Here is a 23920-nt window from a genome sequence, read left to right on the forward strand (position 1 = left end):
AGTCAAACAGGGCTGCATTCTTGCTCTTTAAATATTCAATGATTGTGGCCCTTTCAGACCACAAATTGCTCCCACCAACTTTTGTCCTTTCTCTGATTTTGATTCTGTTGTATGCAGATTTTCACATACGCAGCCACTTTATCTGTAATCAAGGGGACCTTTGCCGTTGCCTAGCTGTCTTAGAACCATGCATTTCTATGGAATTTCTTAACATTAATTATTCAAAAACCAAGGCTCTAGTTTTCTCTAGAAAGCATTTTAATCCCCTATTAAATAGGAAATAGCTTCTACATTGAGGAAAGTGAGAATACACACAGTTACTGATTTCTACTTTACGTGTTATATGTGATCTGTATAAATTAAGCCTTTTCATGGCTTACTTTTTCATAATTTGTTCCTTTACTGCTTTCTCATGTCAGTAGATAAAATTTTTGCAGGACGTTGGGTTCCAACCTGTGATAATCAGACTTGTTATTCTGGCACCGCCCACACATTTGCAAACCTATCACATTGGCAAATTCTGAACCATCCAAAGGATTAGAAAATTGTTCTGAAAACGTAAAAAGAAGTCTAAGATCCCCAAGGAAGTGATACTGTGAGCAACGGCACACTTCACATTTTTGTCTTGCTATGGAAATTAATTTATTTACAGCAAAATCTACTGCATGGAATGAAGCCTCATTGTGTCCGGAGTGGCATATTTCTTGATCATGGAAAACAAGGTTTCAAGAGTTCTTTTTAAAAATTGTTTAAAGCAACATGCTTTTACAACTTTTAATGGATGGGTACTGAAGGTCATGCAATCCCGATGCTTTCATATAACGTCAATAGAAATTGATAATTAAAATCTGCTACTCTGGCTAGTCAGACCTTGCATGTACAATTGGCATGATAAAACTTTATAAAGTGCAATTAAAGCTCTTCTGCCTATGGAATAGAAGATCTGGGTTTCCTTTCATCTTTGAAGCTTTGATTATACTGTTCCTGTGCTGGCTTGATTACCAGCAGAGCAGGGGTGGGTTATAGCTGGCATTACTGCCCGTTCAGTGCATGCAAATATTTTGCTCTGTGCCCATGCACATTTGCACATAAATAGGTCTGCGCATGCGCAAAATATTAAAAAATGGAGGAAAACATTTTTTTTGCAATGAAAATCATTTTGCGCATGCGCAGAACCAAAAATCAAGATGGCGCCACTGTAGAAGAACTGGTTCGGGGGTGTGGCAGGCCTGGGTCGCTGCCGGTTCCAGCAACCCAGGCTGCCAAACCACTACCAGTTCAACCAAACCGGTAGGAACCCACCACTGCAGCAGAGGCATTCTGACACAGGGACAGTAAGATGTCCAGCAAAAAGTGAAAGCCCCCAAGGTCCTATCTTTATAGTGTCAAATTTTGATGTTATATGGTAACATCCAATTACTGAAAAATGTCTTGTTTTGTGCTGTTTTAATTTATCTTGCTTCTATTCTTGATTTTATTTTCATAGATGCGGGTGTGAATGATTTCGTTACAATGCATTGTGTATTCATGCCAAATAATCAACTTTGTCCAGCTCTGATGGCTCAATATCCTTTTTTTAAAGTCATACACACCACAGACACACTGTCATTTTTTTCAGCACCATCCTACCTTTGAATGTGGGATCCAATCTGGATCGGTCACTGGGACCAGAGGTGGAGTCTTCTGAGCTTTCGGACTCTTGCTGAAGCCCATCCTCAGGGGAACTTCTCTGTCACCAGAATGTGTGAGATAGTGGAATGTGTCCTCTCATCAGGACACACATTCTGATGAGAGAGAAGTAGATGGGCTCCAGGAAGAGTCCGAAAGCTCGAAAGACTAAACCTCTGGTCCTGGTGACTGACTCAGATTGGATCCCGCAACATTACCCTGGGACACCTTTATTTGCCTTCATTTGTAATTTTGAATGGTTGTTAAACAAATAGTCATAATTGAGGACTATCTGTAGCTTGTAAACCCAAGGATTCTTCGAACTATTTCGCAACTATTTCAAACTGTTATTCTTTGCTTCTCCTCCAATTCTAACTCTTACTCCAGTGTATCCATTTTTTTAAACTGTAAAGTCAAATTTTTATCATTTAAAATAATACAGATATATTGTTTTCCCACCTATTATCAAATTTTTATTTCAGCATATATAAAAAGTGAGCTTGGACTGGGTACTGTTCTGCTATTATAATAAGCAAATACTATTTTTAAAGATTGATAAATGTTAATAAGCAAAATGAGGGATCCTATTTAAGTGCATTCCAACTCACTTTATACAGTAAAGTGTATTCCAATATAAAATGGGATAAAATCCTTTTTTTCTGTCAAAAAATAAAGATCTGCTATTTTAACTTCATTTTTATTAGTTCTCCCCAATTTGAGTTTGCAATTAAAATGACAAGTAATATTCACCCTTTTTAGGTAAAGGTAAAGGTTATCCAGACATGCTTGCTAGTTGTTTAGGGGTGATGCTCATCTCTGTTTCTAAGCCAAAGAGCCAGCACTGTCCAAAGACGTCTCTGTGGTCATGTGGCCAGCATGACTCAACGTCAAAGGCGCACGGAACGCTGTTACCTTCCCACCAAAGGTGGTTCCTATTTTTCTATTTCCATTTTGTATGTGCTTTCGAACTGTTAGGTTGACAGAAGCTGGGACAAGTAATGGGAGCTCACTCCGTTACACAGCACTAGGGATTCAAACTGCTGAACTGCTGCCCTTTCTGATTGACAAGCTCAGCATCTTAGCCACTGAGCCACTGCATCCCTTGACACTTTTTACAGAGTCATTAAAAAGGACCAGAACATTCAGTTAGCTGTGAAGCTTTGCATGCTTGCACGTAAGTGCTGAGTATTATTATCACTGCTGTATTATTAACATTTTACATGAATCTCTGTATTTTCCTTCTCCCAAAATGAACACTGAGGTTGGATTTAAGCATCTGAAAGGAAATAAATCAGTGATTATATAGAGGGCAGAACAGACGGCATAGTTAGTAACATTTCTTAAAGCTCAAAATATGAAATCAGTATTCAGTCACATCATTGTTGATTAATACCTTAGAAATTATAGCCTCTCTAGAATATTATTTATACATAACACTATTATTCTGATAGATATGCAGCATGGAATTTAGGAAGGGAGGGCTCCACCTTTGCCTACGATAGAATTTGCATGGGAGGAATTATTAGCAGAATTAAAAATAAGGAGATGAGCAATGGAAAAATGGAAAAGAAATTGCTAGTGCCTGTGGTGAGTCACTTAATCAGCAGGTAAAAGAATATTGAATAATTACAGGGCTTGCACAGAAGAAGCGGCATGGGAAGGCAGAAGAAACTCAGTAAAATGTTGTTTGATTTTGAAAGCTATAGGGACCAATGCCTGCACTGTCAAATTTCTTCCCCTGGTTCTCTTACTAAGAAACAACTTGTTAACTTCTGGTCTTGATTCAGTACATTAAGTGCTCCAAATCAGAGGTGGTATTCAGCAGATTCTGACCAGTTCTGGAGAACCGTAGAAATTTTGAGTAGTTTGGAGAACCCGTAAATACCCCCTCTGACTGGCCCTACCCCCATCTATTCTCTGCCTCCTGAGTCCCAGCTGATTGGGAGGAAATGGAGATTTTGCAGTAACCTTCCCCTGGAGTGGGGAGGGAACGGAGATTTTACAGTATCCTTCCCCTGCCATGCCCACCAAGCCGCCACACCACGCCCACCAAGCCACACCCACAGAACCACTAGTAAAAAAAATTGAATCCCACCACTGATCCAAATGCCAGCTGTCAAACTTCAGTAGCCATTTCCAAAGTTTCATTTAAGCTGCAAGGAAATGGTGGCTGTATGAGGAATTCATCACCCCATAAATCACCCCTTAATTATTTCATGTACACATGGCTGTATCTTGAGGAGAAAAAAATAGAATATTTCCTGGTGAGGAACTTAAAAGTTTTTGACTTATATTGGAGACTGCACTATAAAGGTTTTGATTTAAAGAAAACAATTTATTTTAAGAATTTCCTTCACCACGTCTTCTTGCTTGACAGAACTGTCGTTTGCAGAGGATAATCTAGGCTATTAGTTTCACCTTGTAGCCTTCTTCTGTGAACATCTGTTGCTGTCTAGCTGTCTGACTGTCAAATCTAACTATCCCTATGTATCCTGACAAGGCAGGACTAAGCAGAATTTTAGAATTCAAGCCAATTGAATCCTGGCTTATTACTTAGTGTTCCGTTTGATTATGCCTGGTGCTTGGTTGATGGTTACTAATGAAATAGAAGTAAAGGTTTCATGAAGAGGGGGTCAAGGCAGGCATGAGTATTTGGTGGCACAGTGGTTAAGAGTACAGCCGAGTGGCGCAGTGGTTAGATTGCAGCACTGTATGCTACTTCAGCTGACTGCTAGCTGCAGTTCGGCAGTTCACATCTCTCCGGCTCAAGGTTGACTCAGCCTTCCATCCTTCCGAGGTGGGTAAAATGAGCACCCGGATTGTTGGGGGCAACAGGCTGACTCTGTAAACCGCTTAGAGAGGGCTGTGAAAGCACTACGAAGCGGTATATAAGTCTAAGTGCCATAGCTATTGTGTAGAGATGCACTTGCTGGTTTTCTGCAAGGAAGAGAGCCAAACAATACAAAATGGTTTATATTCTGTTAGCTGAAAAGAATGCTGCTTTCCTGCCTTAGGGGGATTTACTTCCCTGAGAGAAAGCAGCACAAAATCCAGCAGTATTTAAAGTCCCACTCTACTACCACCAGATTAGGTCTTTCGCTGCTTCACTCTACATCAGGGGTGTCCAAACTTGGGAACTTTAAGACTTGTGGACTTCAACTCCCAGAATTCCCCAGCCAGCATGGCTGGCTGGGGAATTCTGGGAGTTGAAGTCCACAAGTCTTAAAGTTCCCAAGTTTGGACACCCCTGCTCTACATAATATCTAAGAACAGTTCTGGTTTGCCTTACCCACAAAAACATACGCGCCTTCACATGCTGTCATCTTTCACGCGATGGCAGGAGGCAAATCCCAAAAGTGTGGTACGTTGAGACAAACTACATCCTTCACAAACAAAATCCCTTTATTGTGAAAATGCAGAGTGGAAATACAGAGTGAAACACCAATTAAACTCTGCCAGCAATACATTATTCTGTAATATATTTTAAAAAATAGATAAATTGAAATTGTGAGATGCAAAAGAAAAAAAGTAAGCACAATTTAAAGAAAGCATTGGTTCAACTTAGGAAAAGAGAGGGGGGGGAAGAGAAACATGCTAAAACAAACAGAATAGCTCTTAAAAGGAGTGGGATTGGAGTGATTTGTTGTGGTAAAAGCATATGGAATTGAGTGGATGGATTGGAAATGAATCGATGAGCTTAATCTTAGCAGTGCGGTACTTCCTTCGCTAAACTGGCTAATGGATCTAAGAGGGCACCCTGGTCCATTACGGTGACATTGGTGATAGGAAAAAAAAAAGAATCTTCCATGGGATTGATCTGCTGGAAAAAACAGAGGCTAGCTGTTTTCTTTGCTGATTCAGAAACCTTTATGTTCGGTTCAAGTAGTGCAAATCATAAGCACTACTACTGTTAGAATGGGATTTTAGAAATGTATGGTGCAATTATAAGGAGCAAAAGAAATAGTGTACCTTAGCCTGTTTTTTTTTAAAAAAAACAAAGTTTTATTGGTTTTTTAAAAAATAAAAAGGAAAGGGGTGGTGGAATAAGTTACAAATTTTGGCAGTTACAATATGTAGAAGGTGTCCCCACCCCCACCCCCCCGTACTCATAATGTTCATTTATACATAAATTAGTTTAAAACTAAGTAACAATATTTTGTCAGCATGTAAATTCAAATAATAATTTCAATCAATTTATATCAAGCAGATTTTCTTACTCATTTTTGTGATCTGAGTTTTCTTGGTATTGCCCCTTCTCCCCCCGGCAGCAGGGCTCCGGCCCCTCCCGTGTCCTGTAAATCTGGAGTAGAATCGTCGGATTTTAGCATGTTTTTCTTGTTACGTCTATGTCTGCCTTTGCCTTGAGATAAAAGCACAGCTATTATCCCCATGCCCTGGTGTTTCACTTTCTGAGGATTTGACCAAGACCTTGAAATCCAAACTTCGTGTATGGGAAAACTGCATGCTCCATTTCTTTTACAGTGCAAAGAAAATTCCACTATGCTCACATGTAACACAAACTATTTTATTGAGAAATCCTTTGGGTTCACTTGTGCTTTCCTTTCCTGCTACTCATGTCAAGGGATCAAGTGTCATGATAATCTTTTAAACACGAAATACAATTCTGAACTTGAACTTGAAAGCCCTGCTGGGCTGGCCTTGTGGCCAAGAAAGTCAATTTCCAGAAAGTCCACAGTTCTGAGGAAGTGATAGGGAATTCAGAGGAGTGATAGTGATGGGGAAATGGCAAAAAGGACTGTTTACCTTGACATCCTGGCACTTACCATGCCCAGCCTTCTCAAGGCACAGAGCAAGAAAAACTGGATTATGCACTGAATAATAAAAGGCGAGTTGTCCGTTTAGTTCTGCTGTGGGCTGCTTTTTATGGTGATGTTTTGCCCGAAGAGGAAGCAGCAGTGGCGTTTCTGGAGGTAAGGCCCATTATTACAACAACTGTTGTCTCTTCGCAGTGAGAGTATTCATTGTAACATGGGCAAAGCCTGTTTTCAGTCCTCCAAGGATGTTACAAAAAGACCCATGGTGATATTTCAGGCTTTCATGAAAAAATGTCTTCTATGGGTGTCTCCTCCACATAATTTTAGGGATGGTCCAGGGGTGATTTACACCAGGGGTGGGTTGCTGCCGGTTTTACTAACGGTTCGCAACACACACGTGCGCTGTGCAATGTAAATTGTTCTTCGCGCATGCGCAAAACAATTTACAGTGAACTGCGCATGTGCAGTCATTAAAAACCAAAATGGCGGCGGCCCAGCTGTGGTGAGGGAACTGGTTCATGGGGGGGGGGCGTGACAGGCCTGGGTCACTGCCGCTTCTGCGACCCAGGCCTGAATTCCACTACTGGTTCAGCCGAACCGGAAGTAACTCACCTTTGGTATACACTTACCTTCCCTACTGGTTTGCAAGTGTGAAAGCGCATGCGCCACCTCCGTGCATGTGCAGATCCTTCCGCGCATGCACTTTTGGCGGAAAAAGGCCCTAAATGGGATGTTACAGAGTTAGTTGCGGGTGGGTGGAGCCACCCGTGATTTCTGCTACCGGTTTGGGCGATCCGGTCCGAACCGGTAGAATATCACCTCTGGGACGGTCCATTAGTTAAGCTTTATAATAATCATGGGATTCACTTTTTATGATAACCTGAGATGGCCATCTCGTTGTGCCACTTGGCACAGCTAATCTCAATGTTCCTTTTGAGCATCAAATGAGGAAAACGTTTGAAAAGCTATTTTATTATTGCTGGTGATAGATTGTTTTTCTTTTGTTTGATAATTAAAACGGAATTGAAATGCTGCATTTTTTAAAAAAAGAAAAACATCCATTGAGATAGCTAGAAAAATATGAAAGGAACCTAAAATAAATAAATTAAAATAAACCAAAAACAGGCCACAATTTTCAGTATCGTAATGAGAGAAATATATTACTCTCAGAGTGAAGATCAAGGGTTTATCCACATCTTAAATATTTGGAGTAAAATTGTAACTAATACTATTTATTATGCACATAAAGTATCCTTATTTGAAACCAGCATAGATATGATACAGATTTTGTCAAATCAGCTGGACTTTTTATACCATTTGAAGAGTGTGCTTATCATTTAACAGGAATTTTATGTATCTGTATCGGATGATGCAAGGGTAATTACAGTGCTCAAAGAGCAACTCCCAGAGCTAGAGAAGACTGTGAAACAAATGTAAGTATCAGATCAAGCTCATTGCACCAAACTGATCTCTGTCAATGCCTAGCATTATAGTATATCTAAAGCATTATCATTGTTAGACTAGTCTTAAGCAGAAAAGCTGTGCAAAAGGCACTCCAGCCATGGACCTTAACTGTTTGTGGCATTTGCTTCTTCAGGTGTGTGTGGCCCTGTTGAAACTCAGTCTTGGAATCAGAATCAAGCAAAAGAGCAACTTCATTGTGCAAGGAGCTAACCTGAGCTTGTTTTGACCCATCCAATTCCTCATAGACTCTTGGCACTGGGTCAACCCATTCTCCAAAGCACCTGAGGGTAGGACAAGAAGCAATGGGTGGAAACTAATCAAGGAGAGAAGCAACTTAGAAGCAAGGAGGAAATTTCCTGACAGTTTAGAACGATTGATCAGTGGAACAACTTGCCTCCAGAAGTTGCGAATACTCCAACACTGGAAGTTTTTAAGAAGATGCTGGATATCCATTTGTCTGAAGTGGTGTAGGGTTTCCTGCCTAAGCAGGAGGTTGGACTAGAAAACCTCCAAGGTCCCTTCCAACTCTGTTATTCTATTAGTCAACAGGCCCAGCTAGGATGGTCATCAGCATAGCAAAGTGTGGTCCCAATGGTTTTGGGTACTGTAAACGTTGAGTGATATACATTTTGTTTCAAAAAGCCTCTGGTTCATGATCTTTGATTGCATGAAAGGCAATTTCCTGAATATTCGTTGTTACAAGCAATGCAATAGCATATATCGTGTACTTTTCTTTTTAGTGTGCATTATATTTATATGAGGAATAGGGCAGGGATGGGTTCTGGTAGGCACTACTGCTGGTTTGCCCATGTGTGCACCACTCGTGTGCATTGCACACATGCGCTTGGTGCAGGCTGTGCGCACATGCGCAGTGCAATTAAAATTGTTCTGAGCATGCGCAGAACCAATAACAAGATGGTGCCACTGTAGGCGCCACCAGGAGAACCAGTTCGCGGGCATGGCAGGTCTGCGTCGCTGCTAGTTCCAGCCACCCAGGGTGCCAAACCACTACCAGTTCAGCCAAACCGGTCCAAACTGATAGGAACCTGTTGTGGCCCAGCAGGAGCTGTTGCAGCTGCCACCAGACTCCAAGAGTGAGGGTCCCTATGAGTCGGCTCAGGAGGATGTGGAGGACCCTGGACAGGGTTCCGACTCTGAGCAGCGATCAGAGAGTCTGGTCGGCCACCAGGAGGCGCCTGAGGCATGGAGCAGCAGTGAGAGCCAGAGGAGGGGGGTTCCTGATGCCATGCCTTGGAGCAGTGGGGAGGACTCACGAGACGATGAGTCAGAGATTAACAGAGAGTTCCTGGACGCCCGTTATCGCCGCGCCCACAGACGCAAGGAGTGTGGGCGTAATTATCGGCGGTAAGGGCTCTCAGCTGTTGATCAGGAGACTCCTCTTCAGGCTATAAAAGGGTTGACTGTGCATACGCCCTTTGCAGCAGTCAACAAATAACTCCTGCAAGAAGTTTTGGTCTGGAAAACGTAGCAAGCTGGATAGCTGCTTTCGTGTCTTGTCGTTGTGAGCTTGGTCGTGGTGGTTTACTGCCACGGAACGTTCTGTCTGTCTGTGAAATAAACCTTGTTCATTTGTATTGTTCCAGAGCGTGTTCTGTGTGGGCGAAGGAGGAAGGGGGGTCAGAACAGGAACCTACCATTGAAATGGGGTTAATTTGCCGTGTTTGTTAACATATTGCTTTAAACATAAACTACTCAATGTATTCATGAACTAAACAAGCTGGCTTGGAATAATAAAACCAAGTCAAGTCTAACAAATATGGTTGCCAGACTGGGATTAATTTACCGAATCAAAAGCTCAATTCTGTATTGCTTAAAAGTATTTATAGTAAAATCTCTAAAATATAAATTTATTTTAAAAACTCTTCATATGCATTTTTGTGAATTTAGCATACAGTACGTAACAAAAAATATTGTTTCATTTGCATTTGATAGATTAGAAGAAGCTAAAGGACCTCAGAAAAAGGTAAATATTTTGGATACGTATGCCACAAAAATAAGTTATTTACAAATATTCTATGTTACATACAGGGGTAGACTGCTACGGGTTTGGCCGGGTTCGGGAGGACCTGTAGCTAATGTTATGGCCAGTTCAAAGAACCTCCAAATCCCACCCCTGGCTGACCCTTCCCACACCGCCCCTCCTAGGAGTCTCCATGCAACCTGTTTTGGATGCAGACGGGGAAAAACGGCCCTCCTAGAAGTTCCGGAAGGTCGGAAACGGACTGGTTTCCAGCGTCTGGAGCCTGGAGGAGGCAGTTTTCACCCTCCCGGAGTCTCAAGGAAAGCCTCCTGAGCCTAGGGAAGGTGAAAACAGTTCCCCCTCCGTGGTGCAGGAGGCTGACTAGGCCATGCCCACCCAGTAACCAGGTAGAGAACCCATTGCTGAAATTTTTGAAGCCCATCCCGGTTACCTACTACCATGTTTCCATGGTACTTACTACCATGTTTCCTTTATTAATTCTCATCCGTGTGCCCATATCATATAAATTTCAGGTTAAGACATTTGCCTGCAGTCAAGAAATGGCTTTGTATTCAGACGCTATCAAGATGCCGTATGTTAAAATTTTACAAAAGATAGTACTTGCGGATTTAGGTCTCCAAGGTCATAATAGCAGATGGGTACCATGAAATATTTTCAAAGTACATAATTAACTTTAGAGGTTTCTTCCCTCTTCTGAATTCGACTGCTTTTAATAGTAGATCATAAATTAGAGAATGTGTTTTTCTCTTGTATCTGTGATAATGAAGTTTGTTTGTTTTTTCTTCCTCTAGCACAAAGTCCTTTTGCAGCACTTTAACGTGAGTGATGAAAGAACACAAAAACGCCAGCCCATCAGGGGAAGTGATGAAAGTAAGTCAGTGCCCTGGACCGCCCGAGTTTCACTGCCGGAAAAAAAGCAAGCTCCACACACTGAAATAATTACCATATTCCACCCCCCATTTTATTACCCCAAATTCAGAAACCAGTACTTTAAACATTAAATAGAAGATATTTATTTTGCAGAGGGAGACATTCGCTTACCGGTAGTGGTATTTTTAATTTTTTTTCCTGACATTTTTATGGGCTCAGAATGCTCCGATATTAGCGCTCCCTGTTGCATCTGCGCATGGGCTACACGTCTCCGCAGCATCAGATGACATCAGTTACATAAGGTTAATGATTGAAGAAGACCTGTTAGTCTCTTCTGCAACCGGAAGTTTTGCTCATGAGGCTACTTTGCAAGATAAGGTATCGGCCAATTGCTAACTTAGCAGTTCAAAAGCATGTAAAAAATGCAAGTAGAAAAATAGGGACCACCTTTGGTGGGAAGTAACAGCATTCCATGCACCTTCGGCATTTAGTCATGCCGGCCACATGACCACGGAGACATCTTCGGACAGTGCTGGCTCTTCGGCTTTGAAACGGAGATGAGCACCGCCCCCTAGAGTCGGGAATGACTAGCACATATGGGCGAGGGGGCAACCAAGATATTGGCAGTTTCACAACCGCAGTTCTCCTCTCAGCCCCCCATGTATAAGACAATCCTCCATTTTTAGGTAAATATTTTAAAGAAAAAGTATCATCTTATACACAGAAAAATATGTTACTTCACAGGTTCAGTAACTTCTCAGCCTGGTTGTAATGTAAAGGTAAGTCCTTGACTTACGACCACAATTGGGACCAGAATTTTCATTGCTAATCACGGTGGTTGTTAAGTGAGTCTCACCTGATTGTACACCCTTTTTTTGCTGGTTGTTGAGTGAATCAGTGCAGGGAAACATGCAGTTGTTCCGTGAATCTGGCTTCCTCCCCAATTGACGCTGCTTGTCACAAACCAGCCGGGTAGATTGCAAATGGCCTCACAGCAACTGTTGCAAATACAGGCTGATTGTTGCCCAGCTTCCAAACTTGAATCAGGTGACTGTTGGAATTCTGCGACGGTTGTAAATGCGAGGACCGGTCACAAAAAAGTCACTTTTTCCAGTGCTGTTGTAACTTTGAACCGTCTCTAGATGAATGGTTGTAAGTTGAGGACTAGCTATAATACTAAAATAGAAACATCTTGATAAACTATCACGTTAAGAGATTCCTTCCAAAGAACAGAGGCCTTTTTCTTATTAAGATGCATTATGACACTGTCAATGTCAGCTACAGTATATTCATATCCAAAGTTTTTAAACCTGTAAAGATTTTCAACAACTTGTTCCTCTTGGTGGTTTCCCAACATTTATTGTAAACCCATTACAAGCACATTTAGGCAGGGGGACCACATGGGAAGAAATAAAGTTTTCAGGTCATCAAAGGAGAGATTACAAGAATGCTAAAAGTATTAAATCTTATTCGTCCACAACACAGCCAAAAAATATAGCTAAACTAGGCTGGGAGAAGTAAATGCTTCACTAGTGATATACAGCATCTTCCAAGCACATTGTAGAAACCACAATGATGTCACAATGCACTTGCTAATGACTTGAATTAGGTCAGTTGCGTAATTTATGTCATTTGCATGATGATATCATGACTCGGTTAATAATTATCCACCTTTCCTGCGGACACCCTTCTATGCACACAAAGACAGAAACAAATTAATCATGTTAAGGGGGAAGAGGAAATAATGAGTAAGCCGGAGGAGAGCATTTTGGCCTATTATCCATCATTCTAAAGAACTGTCACTGCTAGCTTGGATGTAATACCTAAAGATACTAGAACTAAGGTATTAATTCTAATTTAGATATTAGACCTAGATTTAGAATTAGTCATAGAACTAATGAGTAATTTCCTAACAGTTAGAATAATTAATTGGTGGAATGACTTGCCTCCAGAAGTTGTGGGTGCTCCAACGCTGGAAGTTGTTAAGAAAAGTTTGGACGACCATTTGTCTGAAATGGTGTAGAGTTTCCTGCCCGGGCATGGGGTTGGGCTAGAGGACCTCCAAAGTCCCTTCCAACTCTGTTATTCTTAATGAGAGAGCAATTATTATACAATGATACTGCATCAGGGATGAAATGCTACTGGTTTGGACCGGTTCGCTTGAATTAATAGTAAAAAATTCTACCACTTCGCCTGAACTGGTAGTTTAAAAAACTGGTACTGGTTCGAACGAACCTGTAGTTCCGACAATGAGCTGTGCGACAATGAGCTGTGCCACGGGATTAGAAATTGTGCAGCACAGCTGATTGTCACACAGCTGATCGTCCGGTATTATTTTTTCCCTACCAGTTCAGGTGAACCGGTAGCTCCAACAATCAGCTGTGCAACAATCAGCTGTGCCGCTTGATTTATATTTGCTAGAAAGCAGGAAATCCTGCTTCCTAGCTAATCTAAATCCCATGGCACATCTGTGTGTCTCCCTCGCTGTTCTTCTTACTTTTGCAGACTCAGAAAATGATCCTTATTTCTCCTTTTTTAGCACTGCACAGTAGCACCTGCGGTGCGCAAAGCACATGTTTGGCACGCATGTGCGCAAAGCAAATAGGTAGCAGACTTCAGAGCATTTTACCCCTGTACTGCATCATAACAGTATCTTGTTCTACAGAATGAGGCAGGTTTTTAGGGGCTCTTTCGTAATGTGTTGTTTTTGTCTCAAGTTTTATTCAAGGTATACTGTGTGGATCACACATACACCACCATCCGCATTCCAGTTTTGTCATCTGTTAAAGAAGTCCTCTCTGCAATAGCTGACAAACTGGGCTCTGGAGATGGCTTGATATTGGTCAAGATGAGTTCAGCAGGAGGTAAGGCAGCTGGATAACTTGCCTGAATATATCCTGAGGTGGCAAATCACGGTGGAATGAATATACTGATTTCCCCAATATTTCTCAAATTGAAAATAACAGGAATTGCTGTCCATTATCTCAGAAGACACCAAGGAAAGGCTCACCTTAAAAGTTGATCTATTAGTAAAGGTGTGACCAAGTATATATTTGTCCTTTTTAAGGCCTATATGGTATCTGCTGGTTGCTTTTGTCAAAATAGGTATAGAAACCATAAAAGAAGCTTTAGCAACCTTAAGTGATATCTGTTAAATAGCAATAGCACTTAGGCTTATATACTGTACCACTTCACAGTGCCTTACAGCCCTCTCTAAGTGGTTTACAGAGTCAGCCTATTGCCCCCAACAATCTGGGTCCTCATTTTACCCACCTCAGAAGGATGGAAGGCTGAGTCAACCTTGGGCCTGGTAAGATTTGAACTGCCAAACTGCAGACAACCAGCAGTCAGCAGAAGTAACCTGCAGTACTGCACTCTAACCACTGCGCCGCTACAGTTCCTAAATAAAAGATAAAGACTTCGCAGAGGAGCTAATTCCTTGAGGCAATATGGACACATCCGGGCAGATTTCTTAGCGTTAAAGAAAAGGCTGATCGTTTTATTGTCACCGTGATGATTTTCCAGCTACCCAATTTGCCTGAAACCACAGGATTTCCAATGTCTCCCATTGATATTTTAATCAAGTCTGACCCGCCTTAGCTTTTTGTGTTCTGTTAGACTCAAATAGCAGGTGATGCCACCTGCTATCAATTATAACAGTGGTTCTCAACCTGTGGGTCGGGACCCCTTTGGGGGTCGAACGACCCTTTCACAGGGATCACCTGGAAAACACATATTTTCAAAAAAATACGGAAAACATAAAATAATGTTATGGTTGGGGGTCACCACAACATGAGGAAATGTATTAAAGGGTCGGGGCATTAGGAAGGTTGAGACCCACTGAATCATATATTACGTTACTTTACTTCTGTTACACTAGTATTCTGTTTCCTCATTAAAATTCCACACCCAAAACATATCCATAGTGTTATAATCCATTCTTTAAAATGGGAATCTGTTACACAATTAAGTTTCTTGTTATAATTTGAGCTCTTCTCCACCTTATATCTGTGATTTTCTTACCCTTGATCTGCAAATTTAAGTTTGCAAAATAGACATCAGATCTTGTTATCTGTGATAAAAGATTTTATATCAATTCAACTTGGGAAGAGCGTGTGCGTTTGTGTGTGTATGTGTATTTGTGTTCATGTTCTACACAGGTGCAACATATTAACAGAATTAGATGCATTTTTTCTTTTTGTTTTATGCCTTCAAATCAGTGTTGACTCTTTGACAACTGCCTGGGCTATAGGCCCTGTGGTTTTCTTGGTAAGATTTTCAGAAGTAGTTTGCTTCTGCCTTCTAGGGCTGATAGTGAGGGACTGTCCCAAAATCACATAGCTGACTTCATGACTAAGGTAATACTAGACTCCCTGTCACCTGGTTTTTAACCTGGTGCCTTAACCACTGCACCAAACTGGCTCTTTGGAGCAAGCATAAAGTATGCTGGTGAAGTCGGGGACTTTTTATTCACTCTTTTTTTTTTGCTAGAATAAATCTCTTATATATAACAAGCACCACTGGTATGTCTATAAAATAATATGAGCATTATCAGACAGAAAACAGGGGTGCACATTTAACAAATAAATAAGTAGTGAGAAGTATTTCCAATTCCGTAATGTGACCTGGAAAATCTTCTCTTATTTAAAACTATTGTCAAATGATTCCAAAATCATTTGGAAATATATTGATTCCAGAGGCATGGTGTTTTTGTCATTTCATTCACAAAAATTGAGGACATGTAGTCCTCAATGTATAATTGCACAATGTACACTTGGGCCCAAAATTTAAGTCTTTAAATGAAACACTTGTTAAGTAAGTTTTGCCCCATTTTACTACCTTTCTTGCCACAGTTGCTAAGTGAATCGGTGCAGTTGATAAGTAACCCGGTTGTTAAATGATTCTGGCTCTCCCATTGGCTTTGCTTGTCAGAAGGTCACAAAAGGAGATCACATGACCTCAGGACACCGCAACGGTCATAAATATGAACCAGTTTGCCAAGCATGAGGATGCTGCAAAGGTTGTAACTGTGAAAAATGGCCATGAGTTACTTTTTTTCAGTGCCGTTGCAATTTTGAATAGTCACTAAACGAACAGTTGTAAGTTGAGGACTATCTGTACTTGCTCAGGGTAACAGGACAGAGGGCATCCAAAATCTCAAATGCCAGCCACAACCATGCAATTGAAGGCCTGGCATTTTTGTGTACATTGTGACATATACAGTATAGAAAAGGGGTAGGACTTCAAGTACATTGGTTGTGGCTGCCATCTTGAACTTTTTTTGAGCATTCCGGCTCAAAATCACTGATATATATATTACATTATGACTTGAGAACTTCACATCTTTCTAGGATAAGGATATCCTTTCTAGAATATCGACTTCTTTTATACGTAGCGGCTATTACATCAAATGTCATTACTATTACTATTACAGCAAATGTCAAACAGTAGCATTACCAATGGTAAAGTTTGGATTTTATCTTGGGGGATAAAATGTGAAAAGTTCAGGGATGGCTTTGATGGTGCTTTAGATGTTTTTACGGAAGCATATGGGGGCTCGCCCAGATGTTAATTAAAAAATAAAAAATAAAAACTTGAAATGCAGGATATCTGCCAATTAACATTCCTCCAGAATAATGGTGGAGTTCACCGAGCAATTCTGGGTCGTCCCTGAAGAAGTTCTAGACTGCGATGAGCAGATAGAAACAAAACTGGAATGAATTCTCTACTTTTCCCAAGCAAAGAATTTTGGTTAATTTGGTTCCATGGATATAAACAACAGACTTGGAACCTGAATGGGAACCAGCTCTGCATCCGAGATTCGGAATGTACCAAACTTGGTGAGAGTATCATCGTTTGTCATGTAAGTCGGTACATGTTTGGTCAGTTCACGATACTAGATTGCACACTTGTTTACCCAAAAGAGTTGATTTCAGTGGAGAGAAATACATTCTGTAATGCTCTGCTAACTTACCTGCTAGTTTTATTTTCTTCTGCTTTTCATTTTTACAGAGAAGGCGGTTCTCAAACCTCACGATGTTTCAGTGTTTACAACACTCAGTGTTAATGGACGCCTCTTTGCTTGTCCTCGTGACCAATTTGACTCCCTGGTATGTATCTTTGCTCAGTCAGTTCCAAACATCTCTCAGATGAGAAACAATTCTTTTATGTTACCTTTACGCTCAATAAGATAAGCATCTCCAATTCTGCTGTAGCCAGGGGTGGGCTTCTCTGTCCGGTTGCTGAGTGGGCGTGGGTTTTTGCCTTCCCCAGGCTCCAGAGGCCTTCCGGGAGGCCCATTTTTCCCCCTCCCTGAGCCCCCGTGCGCTCCCTGCAGTTACCTCCCCTCCAAAATGGGCCGCGTGGAGGCTCCTGGGAGGGGAGGGTTGGGATTTGGAGGTTCTCCGAACTGGCCATAACATTAGCTACGGATTCTCCTGAACCCGGCCTAACCTATAGGAGCCCACCCCTGGCTGTAGCTTTGCAATAAAATACCATTTGAAGCTTTGAAGAAACTGTATCTGTGCAAAAGGAGAGCAGACTTTTAATAATTAAGTAGATTATAAATATTTACTGATTTCACATTATCTGTCCAAACCTATTTTCTATGAATACATGGGAACAGTATGTGTCTAGTTTGTGATTTACACTAAGGATTGACTTGATTTGATAAAGGCAGAAAATATGACAGAGAGATATAATTTTACATTTACTATACAAAAATTAATTTGGTCGTATAATAATTGTAAAAATGTATGTTCGTTATGGCTTAAGCCAGGGGTGTCCAAACTTGGGAACTTTAAGACTTGTGGACTTCAACTCCCAGAATTCTGGGAGTTGAAGTCCACAAGTCTCAAAGTTCCCAAGTTTGGACAACCCTGACTTAAGCAGTACCGTATAGCCTGGATTCTAATAAACTGTAGGAATACAATAAATAAACATTTTGAAATAGTACCACAGGGCTTATTATTAACGTTGACCACATTTGAGGTATCTTTTTTAGTTGTATTTCTGACTAGCTCCATATGATGTAAAAGATTCTAATATTTCTAAGGAGAGTTTTGAGGTATGTACAGTATGTTATCTTCTATCAGCATTTAAGGATTTTTGAGTGAGCAGAAGACAATCTAAGTATTTTTTTAAAAAAATAATAGAATAGAATAGAATAGAATAGAATAGAATAGAATAGAATAGAATAGAATAGAATAGAATAGAATAGAATAGAATAGAATTCTTTCTTGGCAAAGTGTGCCGCAACAATTGGACTCTAAGGAATTTGTCTTTGGTGCATATGCTCTCCGTGTACATAAGGAGGATAAAATAGAATATATTCATCCATCAAGAATCATAAGATACAATACTAACCTATGATAGTCATAGGTTACTAATAAGCAATCAAATCATACTAGGAAACAAATAAAACATTATAAAATTTAAATATATAAGAGAAATCATCTAAGCAGATATGACTATAGTTTAAGACAAACCAACCATGAGTGTATTCATAGAGATTTTTCAGTCTAGAAGGAATAATTGGTATTAATGACTAGAGTTTTTATTTTCTATTATTACATCTGCTTACTTTGAGGCACAGTCATAGCCTTCCCACCTTAACTTAATTTGCTTTGAGCAGTCATGCTGAAAGCAGGCACTGCGAAGATAGTAGAGATAATCCTTGTTTAGCGATCATAACTGAGACTGGCAAATCAGTTGTTAAACAAAGAGGCCACTAAGTGAAACTGCGGCTGTGCTTATCATCCTATTTCAACAGATCTTTACAGACCTATAAAATGCAAGGATTGTTCATAAAGTTATTTTTTCACCCACCATCATTACTGCGAATGATTGCTAAACCAGATAGTCACTAAACAAGGACTACCTGTTTGAGAAGGCAGCTTTCAGCTCTATTTGCTCTTCTCTGCCTCTACCTAAATAAAACCACCCTGCTGGGAAGATGGTGGGCTCATTCCAATATTCTATTGAAATGAAGTATTGAACAAAATAATTGCCTATTATTCTGCCTATTCCTCTGGGCGCCCGATAGCAATGAATGGGGCACAAGCGTTCCTATCTACCCTACCTTTGCGAGGGCTGTCTAATACTTTGTCCTTAGAAAATAGAGTAGTAACATTAGATGCAATACAGTATATGGTATATATTTCCTAGGCCTGTGCACTATTGAATTCAAAGTTAAGACAGTTCTTTGCAGTACCCAAGTAGCTGTAGTAGTACCTGCCTATGGCTCTTGAACCCAAAAACATCTTTAGACAGAATAGCACTGAAGGTTTGAATAAAATTCTGAGAAGAGATGTGGCTGGTTTAAGGAGTTGCAGATGGATGCTGTGTCAGTTTCCTACAGACACCAAAGTACCTTTTCCCCTCGGAACCTAAAGTGTGGTACATCCCCAGTGTTTATTGTCTAAATAATTCAAGGTACTCCATTTAGTTTTAAACTAGAAATACAAACAAGAATATCTGAAAAGCTCAGGAGGATCTTCAGCCAACACAACATCAGTGCATGCTTTATACCCAAGAGTACACTAAAGTAGAAGCTTGTCCACCCAAGGATAAAACACCCAGGCACAAACTAAGCAACGTGGCGTATGCAGTACAATGCAGTGAGACATGTGCAGATCTGTACATTGGAGAAACAAAACAACCACTTCATAAATGCATGGCGCAGCATAGGACAGTGATGGCGAACCTTTTTTGGCTCACGTGCCACAAGTGGGGGGAGCGCAGGGGGGTCGAGTGCAGGTGTGCCGCACCCATAATGCAATGCGCGACCCCCCCCAGTGCGCATGCGCGCATAACGCATGACCCCCCCATTTTTACATTTTTTTTTGCCCTCCCCAGGCTCCAGGGGCTTTATAGGAGCCTGGGGAGGGCGAAAAGAGCCTCCCCCGACCCCCAGGAGGCCGGAAGGATCGTTTTAAGCACTCCGAAGGCATCAGGGAAGCCTTGGACGGTCCCTGAAGCCTTCGGAACGCTTAAAATGACCTTCCGAGCAACGCGGAAGTCACTTCCGGTTTGCTCGGAGGGTGGTTTTAAGCATTCCAAAGGCTTCAGGGACAGTCCCTGAAGCCTCCGGGGGGGGGAGGCTCTTTTCGCCCTCACCAGGCTCCTATAAAGCCTCTGGAGCCTGGGGAAGGCGAAAAATAGCTTTTAAAAAGGTGAACTCAGCTGGCCAGCGCGCGCATGCACGCTGGCCAGCTGATAGGGCAGCGCCTCGTGTGCCCTGACAAATGGCTCCGCGTGCCACTTGTGGCACGCGTGCTATAGGTTCGCCATCACGGGCATAGGAGAACAAACCCATCAGGACAAGATTCAACAGTATCTGCATTTAAAAGACAAAGACCACTCTTTTGAAGACAACAAAGTCCACATTTTGGACAGAGGGGACCACTGGTTTGAAAGGAAGGTCAAAGAGGCCATCTATGTCAAAATTGAACTGCCCTCTCTCAACAGAGGGAGGAGGTATACGAAATCATCTATCTCCAGTCTACAACACAGTCTTTCAACAGTTCCAAAAGGCTCCACACCCATTTGCGCTACTTAGATGATCCTGAGGACACAGATAAACCTCCAAGTGGCCTTAATGACTCCCTAAAATAATGCAAATGACCAGCTGTCTCCAAGGAGTACAAATCCTTCCATTCCCTTCCACCCAGTCAGAGCTGAAGAAGCTTCTTGGATGAGAAGCGAGACGTCTTCAGAGAAAAACAAGGAAGTCCAGTTGCCTCTTTAAAACTTGAATGAGAAGCTCCATAGATAGAAACAAGAAGTTTCCAAACTTTTCTCTATGACGCAGCTAGGAAAAGAGAGGGGAGAAGAAATGCAGTCTGGTCTGAGTCAGCGTTTGGTTCCATACTTCCAAATATATTCTAGGAATGTTTCTACTGAGCAGCTGGATAGTAACAGCCCATTTTTCAATACTTATTTAAAGTAACATGAAGAAGAGGAAGGAAACAAATGTGAATGGATTGCACTGCCCTCTGGTGGAATAAAAAGAAACTGGACATGTAGCTGCCTCTAGAATTGAACTAAGTGAAACTATTGAAACAAAAGTGAAAACGATAGGAGTACAGAACCATTTTTACATTCAGTTTCAAAAGGAAAATCATTCTGGAAGAAACATAATCCCAGAAAAGTAAAATTTCTTTAAGCCTCCCTATTTTAAAACTACTGTAAGTGTCAGGAATAAATTACTCTTTAAGACTTGTCTAATGTTTTTTTATGTCGATCAGAAGATCAGCAATTTGGCGGTTTGAATCCCTAGCGCCATGTAACGGAGTGAGCTCCCGTTACTTGTCCCAACTTCTGCCAACCTAGCAGTTTGAAAGCATGTAAAAAATGCAAGTAGAAAAATAGGAACCACCTTTGGTGGGAAGGTAACAGCGTTCAATGCACCTTCAACGTTTAGTCATGCCGGCCACATGACCATGGAGACGTCTTCGGACAGCGCTGGCTCTTCGGCTTTGAAACGGAGATGAGCACCGCCCACTGGAGTCGGGAACAGTGAGCATATATGTGCGAGGGGAACCTTTACCTTTATTTTAATGTTTTAATCATGTTAGTCACAGAAACATGAAATACCAACTGTTCCATCTTCCTTCCTTTTCCTTCAGGAATTCCTTATAAGTACATCTTTTTATTATAAAAGAAGGCCCTTTATTTCGGAAAGCTATCCTTGTTTTTTATCCTTAGGAAGCTTGTTCAGATTTCAGGTTGCCCTTTATTTTTCCAAGAAATATGGTCAGTGTACTTAGATATAAAGTGCTGTCATGTGACTGTGTGCAATTCATAAGTCAAAAAGAATCAGAAATGCTGCTTCTCATCAGCTGTTGCTATTGTAAGCAAAAGCAATATTAAGCAATAGAAAAGAATGAAATTTATTTATTTTATTATTTATTTATTATTTATTCGTCAAACACGTACAAGATAACAGGTATAAGTATAAACATGGACATGAACAAAGGAAATGGGTACAAATAAATGGAGACAGTAGGACAGGGACGGTAGCCACACTGGTGCACTTATGCATGCCCCCTTACAGACCTCTTAGGAATGGGGTGAGGTCCACAGTAGATAGTTTAAGGTTGAAGCTGTGAGGGTTTGAGGATGTAACAATGGAGTCAGGTAGAGCATTCCAGGCGTTGACCACTCTGTTGCTGAAGTTGTATTTTCTGCAATCCAGTTTGGAGTGGTTTACCTTGAGTTTGTATCGATTGTTTGCCCATGTATTATTGTGGTTGAAGCTGAAGTAGTCATTGACAGGTAGGAAGTTGTAGCAGACAATTTTGTGTACTATGCTTAAGTCCTACCGCATGCGGTGCCGTTCCAGATGTTCCAGGGCCAAAATTTATATACATCCAGGTAACATATTCCAAGAAAATGGATATCCACCCAACTTTATCAAAAAGTCCCTGACCACTCAACCCAATAAGCACAACCAACATAAACCTTAAAAAGGATTACAGTGACATACATCAAGAATATCTCAGAAATCACCAACCGACTACTACAACCACATGGAGTCAGCATAGCACACAACTAAAGGTCTATGGAGATTCTCAGCCATCTAGGTCATGGTTGTCCCAAAGGAAGCTTCTTGGATGAGAAGTGAAAAGTCTTCAAAGAAAAGCCAGAAAGTCCAGTTGCCTCTTGAAAAAGCATCTTTGGGACAAGCCAACTGAAGCCTTTCTAAACATTCTAAGCAAACTAAAAGATCTAGCAACCCCAGAAGAAAAAACAGGAGTCATATACAATGTAATGACTGCAACAACCGCTATGTAGGACAAACAGGCAGAAGAGTGGCATCCATGAAGACCAACCATCAGAAGACACAATGAAAACTCTTTAATTTCACAACATGTAGGCAGATTTAACCATTGTTTCAGTTGGGAAAAGGTGACAATCGTAGACCAAGCCAAGTCCAAAAAACTAGCCAGGGAATTTCTAGAATCCTGGCAGTCTGACAAATTAGCCATCAATAGACGCATGGACATTAACGACGATAGACTATGTAGAAGAGACAATCAACCAGCACCTCTCCACCCAGCAATCAGCACCCAAATCAGCATAGATTTAACTCCAAGGTTATCATCAGACCAACAATCAAGTAAACAATACCCCAATCAAGGAACTGCCAAAGAAGCCAACAGTAAACAGGCCACCCAAAGAATCTCTAAGACCACCCCCCACCAACACTGTGAGGGAAAGCTACTAGAATATAAACTGACAGCAAATCACACTCCTTACTAGCACTGATAATGTTAAATAGGTTGGGTAATGAAAGGTCTGCAGGAAAACAACCAGGCTCAGAAAGCACCAAGGAACCTCTCACTGGGAATATTTAAGTATGTGTGCAGTCTTTTACAGACCAAAAAGGCTTGCAGAGTGCAATGGCAAACATTTTATCTGCATTTCTTGTTTTCTAACATTTGTCAAGAAATTGCATTTTCTTTCCTTTTTCCAATGGGTAAGATCATTTTGGAAATATTTTCAAGGTCGAGATGTTGATTCTTGCATTTGGTTTAATTACATAGCAGCCGAGAATCCATGCGATGTGCCTCCTTTTTTCATTCTATAATCATCCTTCTCCAGCAGTCCTTGGCTTCCTATGTTTCTGTTAAACCCCAAAGGAATCTTTTCAAATTAAGAATCAGAAGCAGCCAGAAAAGTAGCGGAGCAATAGAAAAATAAAAGAAGGGAGAAGGGGGGAGGGGGGAGGGGGGAAGCACTACCTTCTGCCTTAAGACATCAACAAAAAGAAATGTTTCAACAAGTGTTGAGAATGACATGGGAAAATAGAAGCCTTCTTTGCAGAGGAGGAAGATCTGGAGGGAAATTAAAGACAGATTTTAGTTTGTTTTTAATTTTTCATGCATTGAGCTCCGTAATCCTTGCAGCAGCAGTGTGCAATATTTTCCCTCTATTAAAGAGAGAATTGAGGCTGAAGTGGCATTCCTCAATCAGTCTAATGGTTTAAAAACTGAGCGGAAGGTATTGATTTATGTTCACTCCCCTGAGCAATGCTTTCTACAATGCTTCCATTAGGTAATTGCTTTAAATATATTGTTTTAAACTTAGGTAGCAAATAGAAATATATTTCTTTCTTACTGATGTATGAAAATGTTGT

General features: G+C 41.0%; 1 protein-coding gene across 1 annotated transcript in view; it reads left to right on the forward strand.

Annotated features, from left to right (window-relative positions):
- RAPGEF4 (Rap guanine nucleotide exchange factor 4) overlaps nt 1–23920 on the forward strand; it is a 209532-nt gene that overhangs the window by 167299 nt on the left and 18313 nt on the right. The window contains exons 16-22 of the mRNA XM_081935427.1: nt 1487–1565; nt 6449–6599; nt 7788–7876; nt 9861–9891; nt 10701–10779; nt 13497–13643; nt 16792–16889. Coding sequence (XP_081791553.1) covers nt 1487–1565; nt 6449–6599; nt 7788–7876; nt 9861–9891; nt 10701–10779; nt 13497–13643; nt 16792–16889 — 674 coding nt within the window. The remainder of the gene's footprint in view (nt 1–1486; nt 1566–6448; nt 6600–7787; nt 7877–9860; nt 9892–10700; nt 10780–13496; nt 13644–16791; nt 16890–23920) is intronic.

This window comes from Natrix helvetica (genome assembly GCF_964273705.1).
Source record: "Natrix helvetica genome assembly, chromosome: 1".
In the NCBI taxonomy this organism is placed as follows: Eukaryota; Metazoa; Chordata; class Lepidosauria; order Squamata; family Natricidae; genus Natrix; species Natrix helvetica.